This window comes from Podarcis gaigeae (genome assembly GCF_964106915.1).
Source record: "Podarcis gaigeae genome assembly, chromosome: 9".
NCBI classification, from domain to species: domain Eukaryota; kingdom Metazoa; phylum Chordata; class Lepidosauria; order Squamata; family Lacertidae; genus Podarcis; species Podarcis gaigeae.
In genome coordinates, this window is record NC_139685.1 from 20,973,362 (window position 1) to 20,993,991 (window position 20,630).

Sequence of the window (20,630 nt, forward strand, 5' to 3'; positions counted from 1 at the left end):
TGAACAGGTTAAAGGTAAACATTTCCCCCCTGATAAATCATCAGGCAGGGTCGCCGATTTGGGCCCCAGGTTACGAGTGCCCAGCTCACTGATATGACACCATGCACCCTGTGGCCTCAGAACCTGACTTCCGGTGGCACCGCAAGGCCTCGGATTCAACTTCCAGTGCATCGCGAGGCAACAGAAGGTGCGTCAGGGGCCCTGCGGTGTGGACGCTGAACACCCAGAACAAAAAGTTTTGAGAGTGCTCAGGCCTCCAGGGCCCCCTAGAGATAACGTCCCTGTCACCAGGTTTTCCAGTTCCCATGATGAGCTACACCCCAGTACGTAGCTGCACAGTAAGCTTAAATAGAGCATTACCTACCGCAAACCGTAAAGAACAGTGCCATCTGGATGTAGCCGAATCATTCGATTTTTCACAGTAACTCCATGAACAAAGGACTTCTTGTCATTCAGGAAGTATGTATCTGGTACCCAGAGATAGTCAGCCACTCTGTTATCTAACGTCAGATTCAAAGGTATTCCAGAGTACGATAGTCTTTTATCCCTCCAGGACTGCTGGAAATACATAGTGAGTGTGTAGTCCTGGGAACAAAGAAGAAAAGAAAAATAGTAATTCAGTGTTTGTGAATTTTGCATAGTTTCTAATATGTTTTATGATCCGAAGAGCGCAATTATTGCCACTGTATGATGAGATTCACTGAAAAAAACAAACAACCGTGAGGGTCATGAATGCTGCTTCTGTTGGCCTGTTGACACGAGCTTTTTTCTTACAAGTGGTACGGTGAACAATCTTGTGTCCACCTTTTCCATGAGGGACTTGCTTAAACTCCAAGATTTAACTGAGAACATCCTGTACAAAGGTGTCACAGTGCCTTAAGCGTGACCATTCAGACTTTGCAAAACAGATCTTCATGTTCTTCAGCTTAAGGTCAAACCTACACCGGAGGCTTGACGTCATTGTTTATCCAAATCTTATATAGCCCCAGATCCCAACGCAGAGAATGTCAGGTACCTTTGAATTCAACTAGATAGTTAAGACATCTTGGCCAAGCTTCAATAAGACTTTTTTAAGGATGAGGTCCTAATATGGGTGCCAGCCCTCAAAAGATGTATGTGTCAGTGAGTGTCATGGACTGACTGGTTGCACCAGCAGGGGAAAAAGGCTCAGAGCCACGGGGTTGCTGGTGGGATGACCATGAGTGGTCAAAGAGAGAAGAGAGAGCAGACTGGGAGGAGGAAGTGTTGGAAGCTTAAGAAGTAACTGGGTTTAGGACAGCACTCGTATTTTGATAAAAAGTGCTGTGGGTGTAGGGCTGCCATACATCCGTTGGAAATAGCGTCCAGGCTAAAAATGGCAACCTATGCTGGAAGTGTTGATTTTTTTGGCGAATTTCCTTAAAAATAGCTCAAAAACTTCAATTTTTTTTGAAGATTTTGCAAAAATAGCTCAACAACAGATTTTCACTTTTTGAAATATGGCGACCACACCTGGGTGCTAGCATGAAATGGCTGCCATGGGTCGTAAAAAAGGAGGGGGGAGCTGTTATTCTCTATGTGAGTAGTGTCACCTCCACTACCCAAAGCCCTGGTCTTATGTATGTTGTTAATAAACCTCCCCCAATAATGATGTATTTTAAAACTACCTCTAAGTGACATAAAATGTAAATACAGTTATGTTCAATAGAAACCTACTGACAACATCCTGCAACTTCATATTTGGGCAATGCCAAAAATATCACAGAACTCAAAAAGCTTGCCCACTATTTTGTGACATTTTTGGTCGCCCTAATAAACTGTGGATTTTGGAGTGAAAACTTATTATTTATAATTGTTTTCATTCATAACCATTCCTCAGTTCTGGAGAGTGTGTGTGTATGCTAAGTTTATTAGGATCTCCTAATTTGGGTTATATAAATGGATGTGCTTAGTCGTCCAGGGATAAACTGTACTTGTAGGCTCAGAGGAATCTGGATCTACAAGTGGTAAGGTCACTTATTACAGTGACGCTAGGCCTCCTTCCCTGGAAAGATGTCAACTAATGCAACCATGATGAGCTTTTTAATTGCTTGCAAGTGCACCAAACATGTGTATTGCTGCCATATGGTGACTCTTCAGGTTTTCTCAGAAAAGGGACTTCAGTGCCAGCTCTTGCCGCCCCGACAAGCCTCTCCGTCTCACTAGATGTTGTGACTGCTCCATGCAAGCTTGCCTGGGGCAAGAAAAGCAACTGGGAACCAAAAGGCAAAGAAATGAGAACAGCTGGGCTCCTGTAAGGACTTTAATGAAAAATGCAGAGAGGATTTGAGAACCAGTAGCATCCATTGCCATCAAACCCATTCTCATATGTAAGTAGATCCTGTTTACTTCATTAAGAGGTTACTTCATATTTTACTTCATGATTGTGTTTTAGTTCAGGATTGCCTGTTACTAATTCACACGTCCCTACTTTCTAAAGCTGCCATTTCCAGCGCCTCTGCCATGTTTTAGGGGCAGATTTGTAGTGTCGATGACCTCTTCTGACATAGTCTTTGTCTCCTTTGCAATCCTCTATTTCCACAGAGACATATATTTCATAAAGATTGTGTCTTTAGAAGGCAACATTCACTTGAATTCTGTCCAGAAAAGAAATGTGATCAGGAGGTAGCACGTGGATCTAGACTCCTGCTTAGGAATAGTTCCCAAAAAACCTTTGTGAGTGACTAATTCTGACTGAATTTCTCATACTTGTGAACTGGAGCAACCTCTTCAAAGGGAACCATTGCGGACAAACAGCACAATTTTGCACGACAGCCTACAAAATGCGTCAGTCGTTTTTCCCTACCCGGCCTACATAGACCATTTATCTGTCCTTTAAATTACTAAGGACTCAGCTACATTGGCAAAGAAAAAGCACTTTATGTGTGTTGTTTATGCATTCTAACACTGTGTCAACAGATGACGCTGTGGAGTTCTATTTTTGCCAACCTGATTTCTCATACAAGGTTTAAAACACCTTTAACTGAAACACTTCTTTGATGTATCTAGATCCAGCCTAAGTCTTCAATTTTGCTTACACACCTTTTAATTTTACTTTATTTTATCCATACCAGTATTAGTTGTATTAAATAGAGTACACTTGTTTTTAATCATATAATAAATTATAAATATACATAGGTACTGAAGGGATTTTGCAACTCTGATGGGCTACTCTTCACCCGCATTCCACATCTAAAATGAGTTCATGTGAGGTTGGCATAATCTTGCCAGATGGCATCGTATTGCCAGAGGCATCCCTTCAGTTTTTTTTCAGACTAGTATTGATGTTCAGTGCCTCTGGCAACTGGAACACAGATGCAGCTGCTATTAAGATTTGCTCCCTCTGACAGAGGTGGCATCCAACATCTTGGGAGGGCAAATTGGGACCCACCCACCAACACCACACCCTTGTCTGCCTGCCATCACTCCCTGCCACTTCCCATCTACCCCCTCTGCCTTACCTTCACCGGCACATGCCATGGCATTCTGAGTGTAATCTTCGACACCTCCCTTTCCATGGAGGCGCAGATTGCAGCTCTAACAAAGGCGGCATTTTTTCATCTCCACCAAGCTAAGCAGTTGGCTCCTTACCTCTCTCGCCCTCACCTAGCCACTGTGATCCACGTGACGGTCACCTCCAGACTGGATTATTGTAACTCGCTCTATGTGGGGCTGCCCTTGAGACTGACCCAGAAACTCCAGCGGGTGCAGAATGCCATGGCGAGACTCCTTACGGGGTCCTCGCTGCGGGATCACATTCACCCAGTGGTATACCAGCTGCACTGGCTCCCGGTGGAGTACAGGATCAGGTTTAAGGTGCTGGTTTAAACCTTTAAAGCCCTATACGGCCTAGGACCCTTGTACCTACGGGACTGCCTCTCCTGGTATGTCCCACGGAGGACCTTCAAACAAAAACATCTTGGAGGTCCTGGGCCACAGGGAGGTTAGGCTGGCCTCAACCAGAGCCAGGGCTTTTTCAGTTGTGGCTCCGATCTGGTGGAACGCTCTGTCGCAAGAGACTAGGGCCCTGCGGGATTTGACATCTTTCCGCAGGGCCTGCAAGACAGAGCTGTTCCACCAGGCCTTCGGCCAGGGCACAGCCTGACCCCCCTCTGGTAATTCTTCACAGAACTCTAGCACAATGGTTGCCATTAATTTGATTTGAACTGATTTTATAATGAATTGATTTTAGAATGCTGTATTATTTTACTGTTGTTAGCTGCTCTGAACCCAGCTTCAGCTGGGGAGGGTGGGATAGAAATAATATTTTTGTATTATTGTTATCATTATTAGAGTGAGCGCACTATGGCAACTGCATGGGGACATCTTGGGTGGGCTTCTCAGCACCAACAGTGGGTCTCTCCTTCTCTCCCTCCCTCCTTCCCTCTCTCTCTCCTGCTCCCTCTGCTGCCATGGCTTCTGCCTCCTCTTCTGCCATGGCTGCAACATCCACTTCCTCCTCCTCCGCTGTACTTCCTGCGCATCACTTCCAGAACCTGGTGCCTATGGAAGTGTGGTGGCAACTCCTGAAGTATGACTGGTGGTGGCGTTGGTGGCAGAGGCTACAGCAGAGGAGGAGGAAGAAGCCAAAATGGGACATCTGGGATTGCGATCAGATGCCGTCATGGCTTTAGTAAATCTTGGATGTCCCACTCAAAATGGGATAGTTGCGTGGTATGGGGTGGGACGCCTGTGGCTTTCCAGAAGTTGCTGGACCACAACTCCGATCATCCCTGGCCACTGACTGTGCTGCCTGCAGTTGATGGGAGTTGTTGTTGTTTAGTCGTTTCGTCGTGTCCGACCCTTTGTGACCCCATGGACTAGAGCACGCCATGCACTCCTGTCTTCCACTGCTTCCCGCAGTTTGGTCAAACTCATGCTGGTAGCTTCGAGAACACTGTCCAGCCATCTTGTCCTCTGTCGTCCCCTTCTCCTTGTGCCCTCCATCTTTCCCAACATCAGGGTCTTATCCAGGGAGTCTTCTCTTCTCATGAGGTGACCAAAGTATTGGAGCCTCAGCTTCAGGATCTGTCCTTCCAGTGAGCACTCAGGGCTGATTTCCTTAAGAATGGAGAGGTTTGATCTTTTTGCAGTCTATGGGACTCTCAAGAGTCTCCTCCAGCACCATAATTCAAAATTGGAGTTGATGGGAGTTGGAGTCCAACAATCTCTGGAGGGCCACAGTTTCCCTATGGCTGCCTAAGATAATGTTGCTTTAGTTTCAGGCTTCTGCTATTGCAAGGGGTGGAGGCTGCTTCAGTGACATTTTTGATGATCTGTTGGCCATGGCATGATGCTAGTCTTATCCCCTACTTGTCTTGTCCGAATAATAAACCCTTTGCATAACACAGTGGTGATATGAGGGGGCTGGTGGAGGGGACTGCTGGGGCAGATGAATGAAAAGCTACGTCTGTTCCAGCTTTAAGGCTGGGCCCACAAGCCTGTGCAAAATAATGAATTGTTCCGGTCCTGGCATCCTTTCACCCTGTTATTATAAAGCCATTAACTGCAATGGCCTTAAATGAAAAGATGCATTTACATATACCTATAGCAGTGCAATTAGCACTGAAACCCATTCGTGGGGACTTGCTGCAATGCAGAAGTCAACCAAAACTCCATATTCTTTATAAAATTATGATGGATAAAAAAAATCTATTCATGCATTCGGCCTACCCAGGGTGCCTACCTAATTACCTGTTCTTGCCTAATTTTTATTAGTTTTTAGGAGCTGCCTGAAGTCTCTGATTCAAGCCAGCAGCACAACCTCTGATATTTATTTATTTAGCTTGATTTATTTATAGCTTGGGATGCAGGTGGCGCTGTGGTCTAAACCACAGAGCCTAGGGCTTGCTGATCAGAAGGTTGGTGGTTTGAATCCCCCCGACGGGGTGAGCTCCCGTTGCTCGGTCCCTGCTCCTGCCAACCTAGCAGTTCAAAAGCACGTCAAAGTTCAAGTAGATAAATAGGTACTGCTCTGGCAGGAAGGTAAACTGTGTTTCCGTGCGCTGCTCTGGTTCGCCAGAAGCGGCTGTGTCATGTTTGCCACATGACCCAGAAGCTGTCTGCGGACAAACACTGGCTCCCTCGGCCAGGAAAGCAAGATGAGCGCCCAGAGTTGTCCGCAACTGGACCTAACGGTCAGGGGTCCCTTTACATTTTATTTATTGCTTAATCAAATGAATGATCTCTAAGTAATAATATTAAATATTCATTACAAATATTGATGAAAATAAGCACTTAAAATAATGAATAGATCAGTTAAAGACAAGTTCTTAAAAAAGCAAAAGGCTGCAGAAATATGTATCCATAACAGATTTCTAGGGTCATTTTTCATAGAGTCTCTTAGGCTTCATATTAGATTCCATATCAAGGACATAGTCACCTTCCTGCTGGTAGAGTTCTAATATGCTACCAATCAAGTTGTTTTGTTATGTCTGGTGATTATTTTCTCCTCAATACAAGCTGACACCTTTGGCTAAGGAAGAATTTGTTGCCCCATTGGCAGAACGATTTCACATGGAGAACTGTGATGAAAGGAAGTTGAATAGTGTGAGGGGAAATGTTTCATCCTCCCAAACAAGCTATTAGTCTTTCTGGAGTTACAACCTACTAAAAATTGTGCAATTTTTCACATATGTCGCTTAAATGTCATCAATAGCATGGACAGGTCTGTAGGTTGCATCTGAGCATAGCTGTCAACCTTCCCTTTTTTTGCGGGAAATTCCCTTATTCCAGCGCCGTTTCCCGCTGCTTCCCGCTGCTATCCTGGATTGTTAGATATCCCATAGACTGTCCCTGGGACAGGTGAGGCTGCTGATCCCTTATTTTCGAGGCTGCTGATCCCTTATTTTCAAATCTGAAAGTTGACAGCTATGCATCTGACAGATGAAACTGTAAGCAAAGTCAGCCTGTTCTGCATTTAACCCTGCTCATGAACCATCAAACAAACATGACCCATTGTAAAATACTGCAAATATATTTCATAGAAGAATCAGATTGTGTTACAGCAAACAAGAGTGATTTAATTAAAGCAGGAATAGAAAACCTGTGGCCCTCTAGATCAGAGCTTTCCAAACTTTTCATGTCGGTGACACACTTTTTAGTTATGTATCTTTTTGTGACACAGTAATTTAGTTTTGCATCATTTTGTGACACAGTGATTCAGTTTTACTAGCCAACCGGAGGTTAAACTAGCCCCTTTCCAGCCCTGGGAGCAGTGTGAGGAGCATTTGTGCGACATACCTACACACTGCAGGTGACACACTAACCTGTCACGACACACAGTTTGGAAAGCTCTGGTCTAGATAATGAGGGACGTTAACTCTCAACAGCCCTAGCCAACATGGCCAATGGCCTGGGATGGCAGTTAAGAGTCCAAGAAGATATCCATAACATTCTAGAGAGAAGATATGCAAAAAATTATAGCTAACATCCAACTGGCCTCCAAAGTTCTTAAAAATTATCAGTAAGCATCAATATTCACAAATTTTATAACATTTATCACTGCATACATATTAGCTGTAGATGGTGACTAAACTCATGCTCTCTTTTAAAATACATTGGTAAAACTTGCTTGAATTTTTGAAGAAGAGAAGAAGAAGAGTTTGGATTTGATATCCTGCTTTATCCCTACCTGAAGGAGTCTCAAACTGGCTAACATTCTCCTTTCCCTTCCTCCTCCACAACAAACACTCTGTGAGGTGAGTGGGGCTGAGAGACTTCAGAGAAGTGTGACTAGCCCAAGGTCACCCAGCAGCTGCATGTGGAGAAACGGGGAAGCGAACCCGGTTCAACAGATTACGAGTCTACCGCTCTTAACCACTACACCACACTGGCTCTCCTAATGACAACTGTTAAAAACCCCTGCATATTATACCAGCCCGCCCCTTTACATTCCATATAACACCAGACCAGAAGAAACATTTTAGATCATGTTTTTGAAAGGAAGGAATCATTTTCATAAAGTATATACGGGGCCTGGATGAGAAATCTGTAGTTTGAACTAGAGTTCACCAGGTCCAATTGATAATGCTGCCAACACTTCATTGTTCTTTGAAATCTGTCAGTCCTTGAAGATGAAACTAAGAGAACTTCAGAGGTTTCCCTCTTCCTCCTGAGAATGGAATGCATTTTAATTAACTTTTGGCACCCAGAAATGACAAAGGAACAGATCGGATTTTCTTTAAAACCAATGCCTCAGTGATGAGAAAATCCTGCAACTTGTTTTCTATGACCTGGAAACTGGTGATTTCATTTGATGTGATCCAAAATCAGTACCCCTCTTTGAGTTTAAATGCAGATGCCATTCTGAGCTTGCCTCCCAACCCTAATTTGATATTCAGTGCATTGCCATCTATCTTTTATGCCTTCATGCCAATGCCGTCTCATATCAAAGCCCTAGCAGATGAATTTCCACAAACACTTGAAAGCTAATTCTCTAACGCTTGACGTGTTCATTGGATTTTTCGATGCATAACAAGCTTAGCTTGGATATCAGTATTCACCTGTACCAGTGCCTTTAGCCTTATGTCTGAGTGTCTCTTTTCTCCATAATAACTGAGCTGAGGCAAAGACGGAAAAGGAACAAAAACACATTACACTGCATCAAAGCTCGTAGGTTTGTGCAGAAACATTTGCAGTGACAAATAACAGAACATATCAAAGGCAATGTGATAATTTAGTTGCCGTTGCAAAACTGCGGCCTTTCAAAACCTTTCATTGCCATATAAAGAGTCAAAAATTCAAAGCAATCATAATAAACACTTCCTTGACAGCCCTTACACTTTCGGAGTACAATGTAAGGCAGCCCATTATACATTCATCCTAAAGGAGTGCGATTCAAAACTCATCTAAGTCAACCAAATTCTTTTCTACTGCTTTTGTGAATTCGGAAGATTTTCAACCCTGCAATAACTTCCCATTCTTATAAAAGCAAAAGTGGTAACAAATACTTAGAGAGTACTTTGCTCTTCGAAAGAGGAGAAAATGAATGTCAGCATATCAAGAAATTGATATGATCCATGACTAAGGGTCTTCTAGACGGGGGGGGGGGGGTGTTAATTTGCAAACTGGATGCTGGCAATGGAGGGTCTGTTTGTTTGTTTGTTTGTTTTCCTATTCCCCAGAAAGGGTGAATATGGATTACACAAGGGGAAGCTATGTTGTGTGGATGGTGGAAAAAAACGACCCCGATCAGCAGCTATTCTACAATAAACACCCATCTGGAGGCACCCTTTGAGCTGAACCTCATTTTATTTCTTCACTTAAAAATATTTAATGCAAACAGATGCCAGGGCAATGTACAATGGGCATGAAATAAACTTGGTTCCAAATACTAATACAGTGGTACCTCGGCTTAAGTACTTAATTCGTTCCAGAGGTCCGTACTTAACTTGAAACTGTTCTTAACCTGAAGCATCACTTTAGCTAATGGGGCCTCCCGCTGTTGCTGCGCCGCTGGAGCACGATTTCTGTTCTCATCCTGAAGCAAAGTTCTTAACCTGAAGCACTATTTCTGGGTTAGCGGAGTCTATAACCTGAAGCGTATGTAGCCTGAAGCGTATGTAACCCGAGGTACCACTGTACAACAAAACAAAACAATAGCACATCAGCATTCGTGATGAATTAGCAAGATGAGAGATGACAACAGAACAACAATGCAGTCTAAACATAACCATTTAAAATGCCTGGACATTTTAACATCCAGAATAATAACCATACCATGGTTCTGTGCAAACTTCTTATATATAATTTTCTCTTGGTCAGCACATTTTGTGAGCCACCAACTCCTCAGTCATGTATAACTGAATAGCCCAGCAGGTGCTCAGTTTTGCTCCTTGCCCTGGACTGCAGGAACAAGCAGCTGATAAGCAACTGACTACGATAAATTACAGTTTCCAGGATTACTTTTTTTGAGGGGTGGAGTCCTGTGATTTAAATGCATAATGTGTATACAGCCCAAGACACCAGGTGCCCCGTGTTCATCGTAACTGTAAAAACTGCAACGAGTTTTTAAAGAGAGAGAGAAGGAGAGAGAAATAATTCAAATGTGCTCCCCCCGCCATTGTTGGCAAGTTACACAACAAGCAGTCATTGTAGGATCACACGGCGTATTTCTAATAATAAACCAAATTCATAAAGTCTGACAGTGTCCTTCAGCAAAACTGTGTTAAGTTGTTATAACGTCCATTATTATCCGGTTGCTATGGCAACTGTGTTTCTAAGACAACTTTCCAACCCCACTGGGAAGTTGTGGAGATGAGGCTGGTGTTGATAACATGACATTAATGACATGCTAGGTATTAAGAAAGCTCTGTTTAAAATCCGAATGAGAGTAGAAAATGGGAGACAAAGTGTATGCAAAATTAGTTCTTCTGTTGCACTAAGTAGGTCAAGGTCTCCCAAACGGCAGATGAAGTGGTACGTTGTAACACTTCAGACTGCTTATTGATGGGGACTCATATTATTGAATATTCATATTTAAAAAACACCCACATATAGGGGCGTAACGTGGGTTGCTGGTGTCCGAGTTGGAGCAAGAAGAAGAAGAGTTTGGATTTGATATCCCGCTTTATCACTACCCTAAGGAGTCTCAAAGTGGCTAACATTCTCCTTTCCCTTCCTCCCCCACAACCAACACTCTGTGAGGTGAGTGGGGCTGAGAGACTTCAAAGAAGTGTGACTGGCCCAAGGTCACCCAGCAGCTGCATGTGGAAGAGCGGGGAAGCGAACCCGGTTCCCCAGATTACGAGACTACTGCTCTTAACCACTACACCACACTGGCTCTACATCACACTAGTGGAGCAAGTATTGTACTCCCCTGGTGAACTTTGCAGCGGTCTGTCCCTTCACTGGCCAGCATCTAATCAAGGGAGTCTCTCCTTACAAAGTAATCCAAAACTGTCACGCTGACAAATTTTTGTCACAGCATATTTTGCAATTAAAAACCAAAGTGTTCCTATGTCCATGCTGCAACATACAGTGAAGAAGTAGAAGCTGAACTTATAACCTTGCTCAGTGAAAGGAACAGGAGTATTTCTACCTGCTGAAATATAATGCCTACCACTTTGCTGACTCCTTCACAGTTTATTCAACAGGAGGAAATCTAAGAGTACTCTGAAATATTGACTCACCTTTTCACTACTAATGATACAATAGACGGAGATAAAATAGCAACTCTACTCATAAGTGTGGGAGCTTGCACTAACAATTCAATGAGAACGTTGCTACATCCCTCAAAATCTTGAACTTTTGAAGAGTTGCCAATGACATGTGTTATGAAACTTAAATGTAACTCACAATTGAGAAGGTTTAGAGATAAAGAAGTAGAGTTTGTGCCAGAACTGACCAAGCTTTCTTAGAATTGTCATTATGGTGCAGTTATGGTACGACGGGGACGCGGGTGGCGCTGTGGGTTAAACCACAGAGCCTAGGATCTGCTGATTGAAAGGTTGGTGGTTCGAATCCCCGCGGCGGGGTGAGCTCCTGTTGTTCGGTCCCAGCTCCTGCCTACCTAGCAGTTCGAAAGCACGTCAAAGTGCAAGTAGATAAATAGGGACCACTTTCTAGCGGGAAGGTAAACGGTGTTTCTGTGTGCGGTGCTGGTGCTGGTGCTGGTTCGCCAGATGCAGCTTAGTCACGCTGCCCACGTGACCCGGAAGTGTCTTTGGACAGCGCCGGCTCCCAGCCTCTTGAGTGAGATGAGCGCGCAACCCTAGAGTCGGTCACAACTGGCCCTGATGGGCAGGGGTACCTTTACCTTTACCTTTACTATGGTACGACAGACATACTAGAATGTGGAAGTTCTTCTGGAAAAAAATGGCAGAGAATACTGTAGTTTGAATGACAGATAATTTCTGATCCTACTTTAAAGCTAGACTGGGCTGTTGAATTAGGAAATAAACATGCATCGAATTTAAAGACACTACTGTGGAGAAGAAGAATAGTAGGCTCACGTGGTGATTATATATTTGACTGCAAATAAGGTTTTGCAAGCCTGAAAATTAACTCAATCAAGTGGCAGAAAGATATTTCAAGATTTGTCTGGCAGGGCAAGAAACCCCGAATAAAATTTAAGATTTTAACTGATGCTAAAGAAAGGGGTGGGTTTGCCCTGCCGGACTTTAAACTGTACTATGAATCAGCTGCGTTTTGCTGGCTGAGGGAATGGCTACTTCTTGAAAATACGGATGTTTTGGATCTGGAAGGTTTTAATAATGCATTCGGATGGCATGCATATCTGTGGTATGATAAGGTCAAAGTACACAGAGCATTCAAGAATCATATTGTTAGAAAATCCCTCTTCAATGTTTGGATAAGATATAAGGACTTATTGGAAAACAAAACCCCAAGGTGGCTGTCTCCAATGGAAGCGAAAGCTTTGAAAAAACTCAATATGGAGGCCAATTGGCCGAAGTATTGGGAAATTTTAGAACAGGAAGGAGATAAGTTAAAATTACAGAGTTTTGAAAAGTTAAAGAGCAAGGTGCGTGATTGGCTCCATTATTATCAAATAATGGAGGTTTATAATTTGGATAAAAAAATTGGTTTTCAGATGGAAAAATCAAAATTGGAAACACAGCTATTAGATTCCAAAAGTAAAAACTTGTCAAAAATGTATAACTTGCTGCTGAAATGGAATACTCAAGATGAGACGGTGAAATCAGCTATGATTAAGTGGGCTCAGGATGTAGGACATAATATTATGGTGGCTGACTGGGAACAGTTATGGACCACTGGTATTAAATTTACGGCATGCAATGCCTTAAGAGAGAACATTATGAAAATGGTTTACAGATGGTACATGACACCAGTCAAGCTAGCAAAAATTTACCACTTGTCTGATAATAAATGTTGGAAATGTAAAGAGGCTGAAGGAACATTCTTTCACCTTTGGTGGACATGCCCAAAGATCAAGGCCTTTTGGGAAATGATCTATAATGAAATTAAAAGGGTATTTAATTATACCTTTCTGAAAAAACCAGAGGCCTTTCTCTTGGGCATGGTCGGCCAATTGGTGCCAAAGAAGGATAGAACTTTTTTAATGTATGTTACGACAGCAGCAAGAATACTTATTGCAAAACATTGGAAGACACAAGATCTACCCATCCGCAAAGATTGGCAGATGAAGATGATCGAATACATGGAAATGGCAGAAATGACCAGCAGAATTCGAGACCAGGGAGAAGAGAAGGTGAAAGAAGATTGGAAGAAATTTAAAGACTATTTACAGAAATACGGCAAAATTAAAGAAGTTTAGAAAGAGACTGGCATTAAATAATTTGACTTTTGCATAAGCTGTTTTTAAGATTGTGTGTAATATATTATTATGAAAAAGCAGGCAATGTTAAATCAGAAGGATTTGCTAAAACAACAAATTAAAATAGAATGCAAAAAGGGAGGCGAGAGGAAGTCAAAGGAACAAGTTAATGAAAGGACATTTTGGAAAGTATAATTTTATGTGCTTTTTTTTTCCTTTTACGCGTTTGATTGTTCATCTTTCTTTCTTGTTTTGTATTTTTTTCTTTTTTGTATTAGTGTGTAGTGTGTTTTTATTGTTATTGTTATTGTGATTGTGATTGTTGAGTCTATTGTTAAAACTTTAATAAATATAAATTTAAAAAAAAAAAGACAATTAACTCAATCCCCTAACTGGTTCTTTTTGCAGTCTTAGCAGAAGTGCACCTTTTAATACAACTTGTTCTTATCAACAGCTTATACTGGCTTAGGATTTCTAGTAATATGCTACCATCAACACAAACAGAATATTGTTGCCTGCCACCCCAATCTCTGAGCGGTGCGAGATTCAAGAGGTTTCTGGTGCTTACCCAGGGTTCGTGTTTTCTTTGGAATGAAGAACAGCAAAGGTTGTAGTGGCTTTATAATACAGTCATACCTCGGGTTACAGACGCTTCAGGTTGTGTTTTTTTGGGTTACGGACCGCCAAAACCCAGAAGTACTGGAATGGGTTACTTCCGGGTTTTGGCAGTCGCACATGCGCAGAAGCGCCGAATCGCAACCTGCGGGTGTGCAGACACGCCACTGCGGGTTGTGAACGTGCATCCCGCACTGATCACGTTCGCAACACGAGCGTCCACTGTATATGGTTTATTTACACCTATATACAACCTGAGCCTACGATAGAGGGGTTCACAGCATTAACACCCCAAAAAGGGACTTGCTTGTCCCATAGCCAGAGCCTTGGATTCCCAACCAGGTTCTAACTCATATTGCACCACTCACATCTTATGCTTCTTAAACATATGCACTCACAGATTTTGGCATGCTGCCTCTCTCTATTCTCTCTCTCCCTCTCCCTCACTCTCTACACACCTTAAAAATTGTGTGCATGGGGGGGGGGGGAGAGAGGAAATGATGGGATAGGAGAGCAGGAAAAAATGGCCAACAATCCTAGCAGCCTTCATGGGAGTGTTTGGGTGAGGAAGAGGTGGTTGGAGAGGAGGAGGAAGACTAGGAACCACATTTGTCCCACCACCGGTATGTGCAGCGATCTAAAAAATGGTTTTGTATGGGTCATTCTGGCTGTACCCGATTTTGCTTATGCAGTGGTACCTCGGGTTACAGACGCTTTAGGTTACAGACTCCACTAACCCAGAAATAGTACCTCAGGTTAAGAACTTTGCTTCAGGATGAGAACAGAAATCGTGCTCCAGCGGCGTAGCGGCAGTGGGAGGCCCCATTAGCTAAAGTGGTACCTCAGGTTAAGAACAGTTTCAGGTTAAGAACGGACCTCCAGAACGAATTAAGTTCTTAACCCGAGGTACCACTGTACGTGTAATAGCCAGGAATACAACCCCGCTATTTTTGCTGGGGCTGATGAGGACTGTTGGTTTCACATCCTTGCCTTAGGCTATGATTTGCACTGGCTTTACACTATTTTTGTGTTACCCCTCTAAACAGAATATATCATGTGGGAATCAGCTGTGATTCTTGACTATCTTTGCAGAGAAAAATTATTCTAGTTGAGCTTGCCTATCACTTTCCATACATCAGGGTCGCGGGGTGTACTGACTGTACTTTTTAAATTTATCCTTTTCAAAAGACTGAATAATAATAATAATAATAATAATAATAATAATAATAATAATAATAAATTTATACCCTGCCCATCTGGCTGGGCTTCCCCAGCCACTCTGGGCAGCTTCCAACAAAATATTAAAATACCGCAATACATCAAACATTAAAAGCATCCCTAAACAGGGCTGCCTTCAGATGTCTTTGAAATGTCTGGTAGTTGTTTTTTCCTTTGACATCTGGTGGAAGGGTGTTCCACAGGGCGGGTGCCTACCGAGAAGGCCCTCTGCCTGGTTCCCTGTAACTTGGCTTTTCGCAGTGAGGGAACTGCCAGAAGGCTGTAGGAGCTGGACCTCAGTGTCTGGGCAGAACGATGGGGTGGAAACGCTCCTTCAGGTATACTGGACTGAGGCTGTTTAGGGCTTTAAATGTCAGCACCAACACTTTGAATTGTGTTTGGTTTGGTTTAAAAGCCACTATTATTTAGCCAGAAGTGTCTGATCTGTTCGCATGCTAATCAGAGTTGTTAATCATTCCCTTTTCAGCAGGCCAGGGAAATGGCATGTTCATGCTACTGTATACAGTGATAATTAATTTCACATACATTTTCTGCTGTTCAGACTGAGTGGTAGTGAGGCCATCCTAAAGCTATTTATTCCAAACATTTGATTGAAATCTTTATGGACAGCTCTTAGCAAAGAGCAGAGTTCAGTGATAAATGGTTGCTCAAACATCTACCATGGCACAGCATACCAGCAAGAAGATTACATAATGCTTTAGTAAATGTCTTGTTTTGTGGCATGGCATGTAGCTATTCCTTTTACTGCTCTTCAAAGAGCCAAGTTGCATGGTCAAAAGTACTGTGTTGATGCACTGTTCAATTTCCAGTTACAGGTGACGGGCCAATGTTTTGATCTGCCACATCATCATCAATAACTAATATATTTTATTTATTGAAATTATATCCCACCCTTCCCCTCGAAGGCACCCATTTGTGTGTCAGAGAGAAGACTAAGCTAGAAAATGCAGAAGCTAGAAGTGAGTCAATCAGAACCTAAAATTGCAGATAAAACTATGTGCATGCCAGCAATATTGCAGGCTTGTTCACAGTGGGTTTTCCAAGGGAAAGCGGTGGGAAAAACAAAAACCGATCAGACTTGTGCCTAGAAAGCATGGGGCAAGTGGAAAACCTCTTCAACCTGTGCTTTCTAGGCATGCAACAAGCCCTGAGTCTCGAACAAGAAACTTCTGGGGTCTGAAGCTGGAATCTTTCTCTTTTATTCTTATTTCATTCCCTAACATGCACAATTCCTTCCTTCCTTCCTGTTAAGTTGTGGGTGAACATATCAGACGACACAGCGATTCTTCAAACAGCTCTTGTTTATTCACAGGCCAGGACAGAACTGAACTGAAGGGCTCAGTCAGCCTGCTTATATAGAGCTCCAGTACAACGTAACTGTAACAACTTTCTAAAACTATCCAATCACTGAACATCACTTTCGATCCTTCATTTGCATAACTATCTACAGTATCCCCCTGCTGGCCCAGGGTGAGAACTTCGGTACATAACACCTCCTTCCTTCCTTCCTTCCTTCCTTCCTTCCTTCCTTCCTTCCTTCCTTCCTTCCTTCCTTTGTAATTGCCATGGCAACTTCGCTAGGCCAAACATACTGTGGAAATGTATAGCATTTAGAAGGTACTGAGCGCTAGGATAAATGAGCATCTTCAGCCTACTAATAAGCACCTGTGGCGCTGTAGTCTAAACCACTGAGCCTCTTGGGCTTGCCGATCAGAAGGTTGGCGGTTCGAAACCCCACGATGGATTGAGCTCCTGTTGCTCTGTCCCAGCTCCTGCCAACCTAGCAGTTCAAAATTATGCCAGTGCAAATAGATAAATAGGTACTGCTGTGGTGGGAAGGTAAATGGCGTTTCTGTGCGCTCTGGTTTCTGTCACACCTGCATATTTGTGGAGATTTTCTTTCACAGGATAATAGTAAGACCATCTCTCTCACCCTAACCCTACCTGTGTTCTAAGATGTGCATGCTACTCTGGTAGACTGGAGCCTTTCAGGTTGTCTGCCTTTCTTTTTCTGTTCAGGTTAATCATAATCATAATCATAATCATAATCATAATCATAATATCTTTATTTGTGTCAGCCACAAGCCATAGCAAAGGAATCAAATACAATCCAATACAGATATAGCTAGATGGTCGTCTATACAAAATGCATTCTGAAAGTTTACAACTGTACAAATAGAAGAGTTAATAACTGTCCTTGACCGTAAGTGAAACTTATGAACTAGTGGGCTTTCTTCTCTAGGCATTCAACGGGTTAGTCAGGTGGCAGGTGTAATTCTAATTGCCTCAGCTAAAAATTTTGCTGTGCTGGCTGTCACCTGGTAATCTTCAGGAAGGAAGGAGACTGTGGCAATGGATGAACAACCTGGTATGGATGATGGAAGAGGGGTAATAACCTCGTCATACAGATCTGTATAAAGAGAGCAAGCTAGGAGTACATGCACTACAGATTCGATACTGCCATATACGCATGGACATAATCATTTTTCAAGCAGAATTTGAGGGAAGCCACCCTTGAGTACTGCCAACGGCAGTATGTTCAGTCTTGCATAGGTGAAGTCACGTCTGTATTCCAAAACTGTTAAGTTTTGCAGATAGGATACAGATGTGTGGAGGAGACTAGGTGCGGAAAAAATGGTACCAAGGACAAAATTTTCTTATGGTGGCTGAATTATTCTGTTGCTCAATGTCGTTTAGGTGTTGCCTAATTAAATTCTTTGCTTTATCAAAATCCGATGTTAAACTGTTGGGGTGATAAACCAGAGGAATAGAGCTTTTTGTCCAAGCACTCTGGTGACGGTCTTGCAATATTAAGGGCAATAGACCGGTGGGGGTGAAATTCAGACAAAGCTAATAAGTAAATTGTCCTGTATGGAATTTGTAATTCAACTGAGGGAAGGTTGGCCTCCAACTGCAATGAAGTGTTTGGAACACAAGATGGCACTGAGAAAATTTGCCTTAAGAACTTGGACTGAACAATTTCTATAGAGTCAAGGTGAGTATTAGGCCAAATCTGTGCCCCATTTAGTAGCTGGGCCAGGGGTTTAGCTTTGAACACTTCTAGTGCTGAGGGTATGTGGCTACCGCCTTTTGTGTGGAAAAACCGTGATAAGATTTTGCCACTTTGAGATGCATTTTCCTTTATATAATTCAGATATGCTACCCAGGACCCTGTTGACTGAAAGACAAGTCCAAGATATTTCATGACTTTGACTTGTTCAATTGTCTCAGTATCCATTTGCCATCCATAGGCCCTATAGTTTCATGAGAACACCGTAACTTTGGTTTTATTGTAATTCACAGCCAGTTGTTCTTTTTGGCAGTACAGTAGTACCTCGGGTTACATACACTTCAGGTTACATGCGCTTCAGGTTACAGACTCCGCTAACCCAGAAATAGTGCTTCAGGTTAAGAACTTTGCTTCAGGATGAGAACAGAAATCGTGCTCTGGTGGCGTGGCGGCAGCAGGAGGCCCCATTAGCTAAAGTGGTGCTTCGGGTTAAGAACAGTTTCAGGTTAAGAACAGACCTCCGGAACAAATTAAGTACTTAACCCGAGGTACCACTGTATCTTGTGAATACCCTCATCAATGACCACGTCATCTGCATATAGTAGGACCGAGATGGCCTTTGTGGCCAATTTAGGAGCATGAAACTTGGTCAGGTTAAAAACATGGCAGGTGCATAAGCAAGAGTTCACTATAGTTATTACCTTTTTTTAGTCATACAAATTGTTGGGGAAACCAGGCCATTTATCACATTATCGAAGTAAAAGTGCCAAGTGGCTTACTGTGAACAAATACAATTATAGGTATCTCGTAAGGACCAAAGCACAAGGAAGGTCTGTGTTAGTGAGTTTGTTAAAGGTAAAGGTAAAGGTACCCCTGCCCGTACGGGCCAGTCTTGCCAGACTCTGGGGTTGTGCGCCCATCTCACTCAAGAGGCCAGGGGCCAGCGCTGTCCGAAGACACTTCCGGGTCACGTGGCCAGCGTGACATCGCTGCTCTGGCGAGCCAGAGCTGCACACGGAAACGCCGTTTACCTTCCCGCTGGTAAGCGGTCCCTATTTATCTACTTGCACCCGAGGGTGCTTTCGAACTGCTAGGTTGGCAGGCGCTAGGACTGAGCAACGGGAGCGCACCCCGCCGCGGGGATTCGAACCGCTGACCTTTCGATCGGCAAGTCCTAGGCGCTGAGGCATTTACCCACAGCGCCACCCGCGTCCCAGTGAGTTTGTTAGGGCTGTTGTATAGTTTCCTTTAGGCGATAAAAGAGTTGCTGTCAATTGACTGTAGTCTTTGGCATTACTGTAATTAAGCAACAAGTTTGTTATGTCTCCACCAGGCTTATGAATCTACCTTCAGTTCCTTGAATTGTTCACACAGGTCTGAAAAACAGACCTGTTTGCATGCTTTCCAATATTTATTCTGTTCAATAGTAGTAGTAGTAGTAGTAGTAGTAGTAGTAGTAGTAGTAGTAGTAATACCCAACCCATCTGACTGGGTTCCTCCAGCCACTCTGGGCAGCCTCCAACATATATAAAAACATAATAAAACAGTTAACATTAAAAAAAACCTTCCCTATACAGTGGTACCTCGGGTTACATACACTTCAGGTTACATACGCTTCAGGTTACAGACTCCACTAACCCAGAAATAGTGCTTCAGGTTAAGAACTTTGCTTCAGGATGAGAACAGAAATCGTGCTCCACTGGCGGTGCGGCAGCAGCAGGAGGCCCCATTAGCTAAAGTGGTGCTTCAGGTTAAGAACAGTTTCAGGTTAAGAACAGACCTCTGGAATGAATTAAGTACTTAACCCAAGGTACCACTGTAAATGGTTGCCTCAGATGGATTGGGGATCTGATAACTCCATACCCTCCAACATCTCCAATAAAAATAGGGACATCCTAAAGAAAAGTGGTACATTCCAGGATCAAATCAGAAACCTGGATGGCTTCTGTAAATCCAGGACTGTCCCTGGAAAATAGGGACACTTGGAGGGGCTGTGTGTGGTCTTTCTGGTCACCCCTGTGATAGAAGAGCACTTTTAAAACAGAGGACCAATTCAGTTAAGATCCTCAAAGAAGCTAATTCCAGAAAGAAGCTTTCATGTCCTGTTTAATAATACACTGCCAAGAGAATAATTTCTGTGTAAACTGTCAAGTGCTCATCTGGGCCAGAGAACAGTGCACCACTCTTAATAAATCAAAAGGCTCCACGCTACAAGAAGGAATGTACAGGATATAAAGGAATGACTTGCAAAGCTCAGTAGGACAGGCGGAGCCTAAGAAAGAGTTATCCACATTTCAGCCATGGATAACAAAGAGTTTTAGGGTGGATTTGATGACCAGCCTGTAAGAAGTGACTTAGCACTGCCACCTCTTTATGTTGGTCATATTTTGGAAGCTGTGTCCCATTTATTACAAGTAGAAAGCACAGATGGGGCAATTGATTCCGTGCACTCTGATTTCCATCGCGGTGCCCCATTGCGCCAGAAGCGGT

The 20,630-nt window shown here is 43.1% G+C and overlaps 1 protein-coding gene across 1 annotated transcript in view; it reads right to left on the reverse strand.

Moving 5' to 3' along the window:
• Positions 1–20,630, reverse strand: part of GABRB1 (gamma-aminobutyric acid type A receptor subunit beta1) — an 84,474-nt gene that overhangs the window by 26,929 nt on the left and 36,915 nt on the right. Inside the window, exon 4 of the mRNA XM_083755008.1 lies at positions 365–585. Within this exon, the coding sequence (XP_083611134.1) occupies positions 365–585 (221 nt within the window). The remainder of the gene's footprint in view (positions 1–364; positions 586–20,630) is intronic.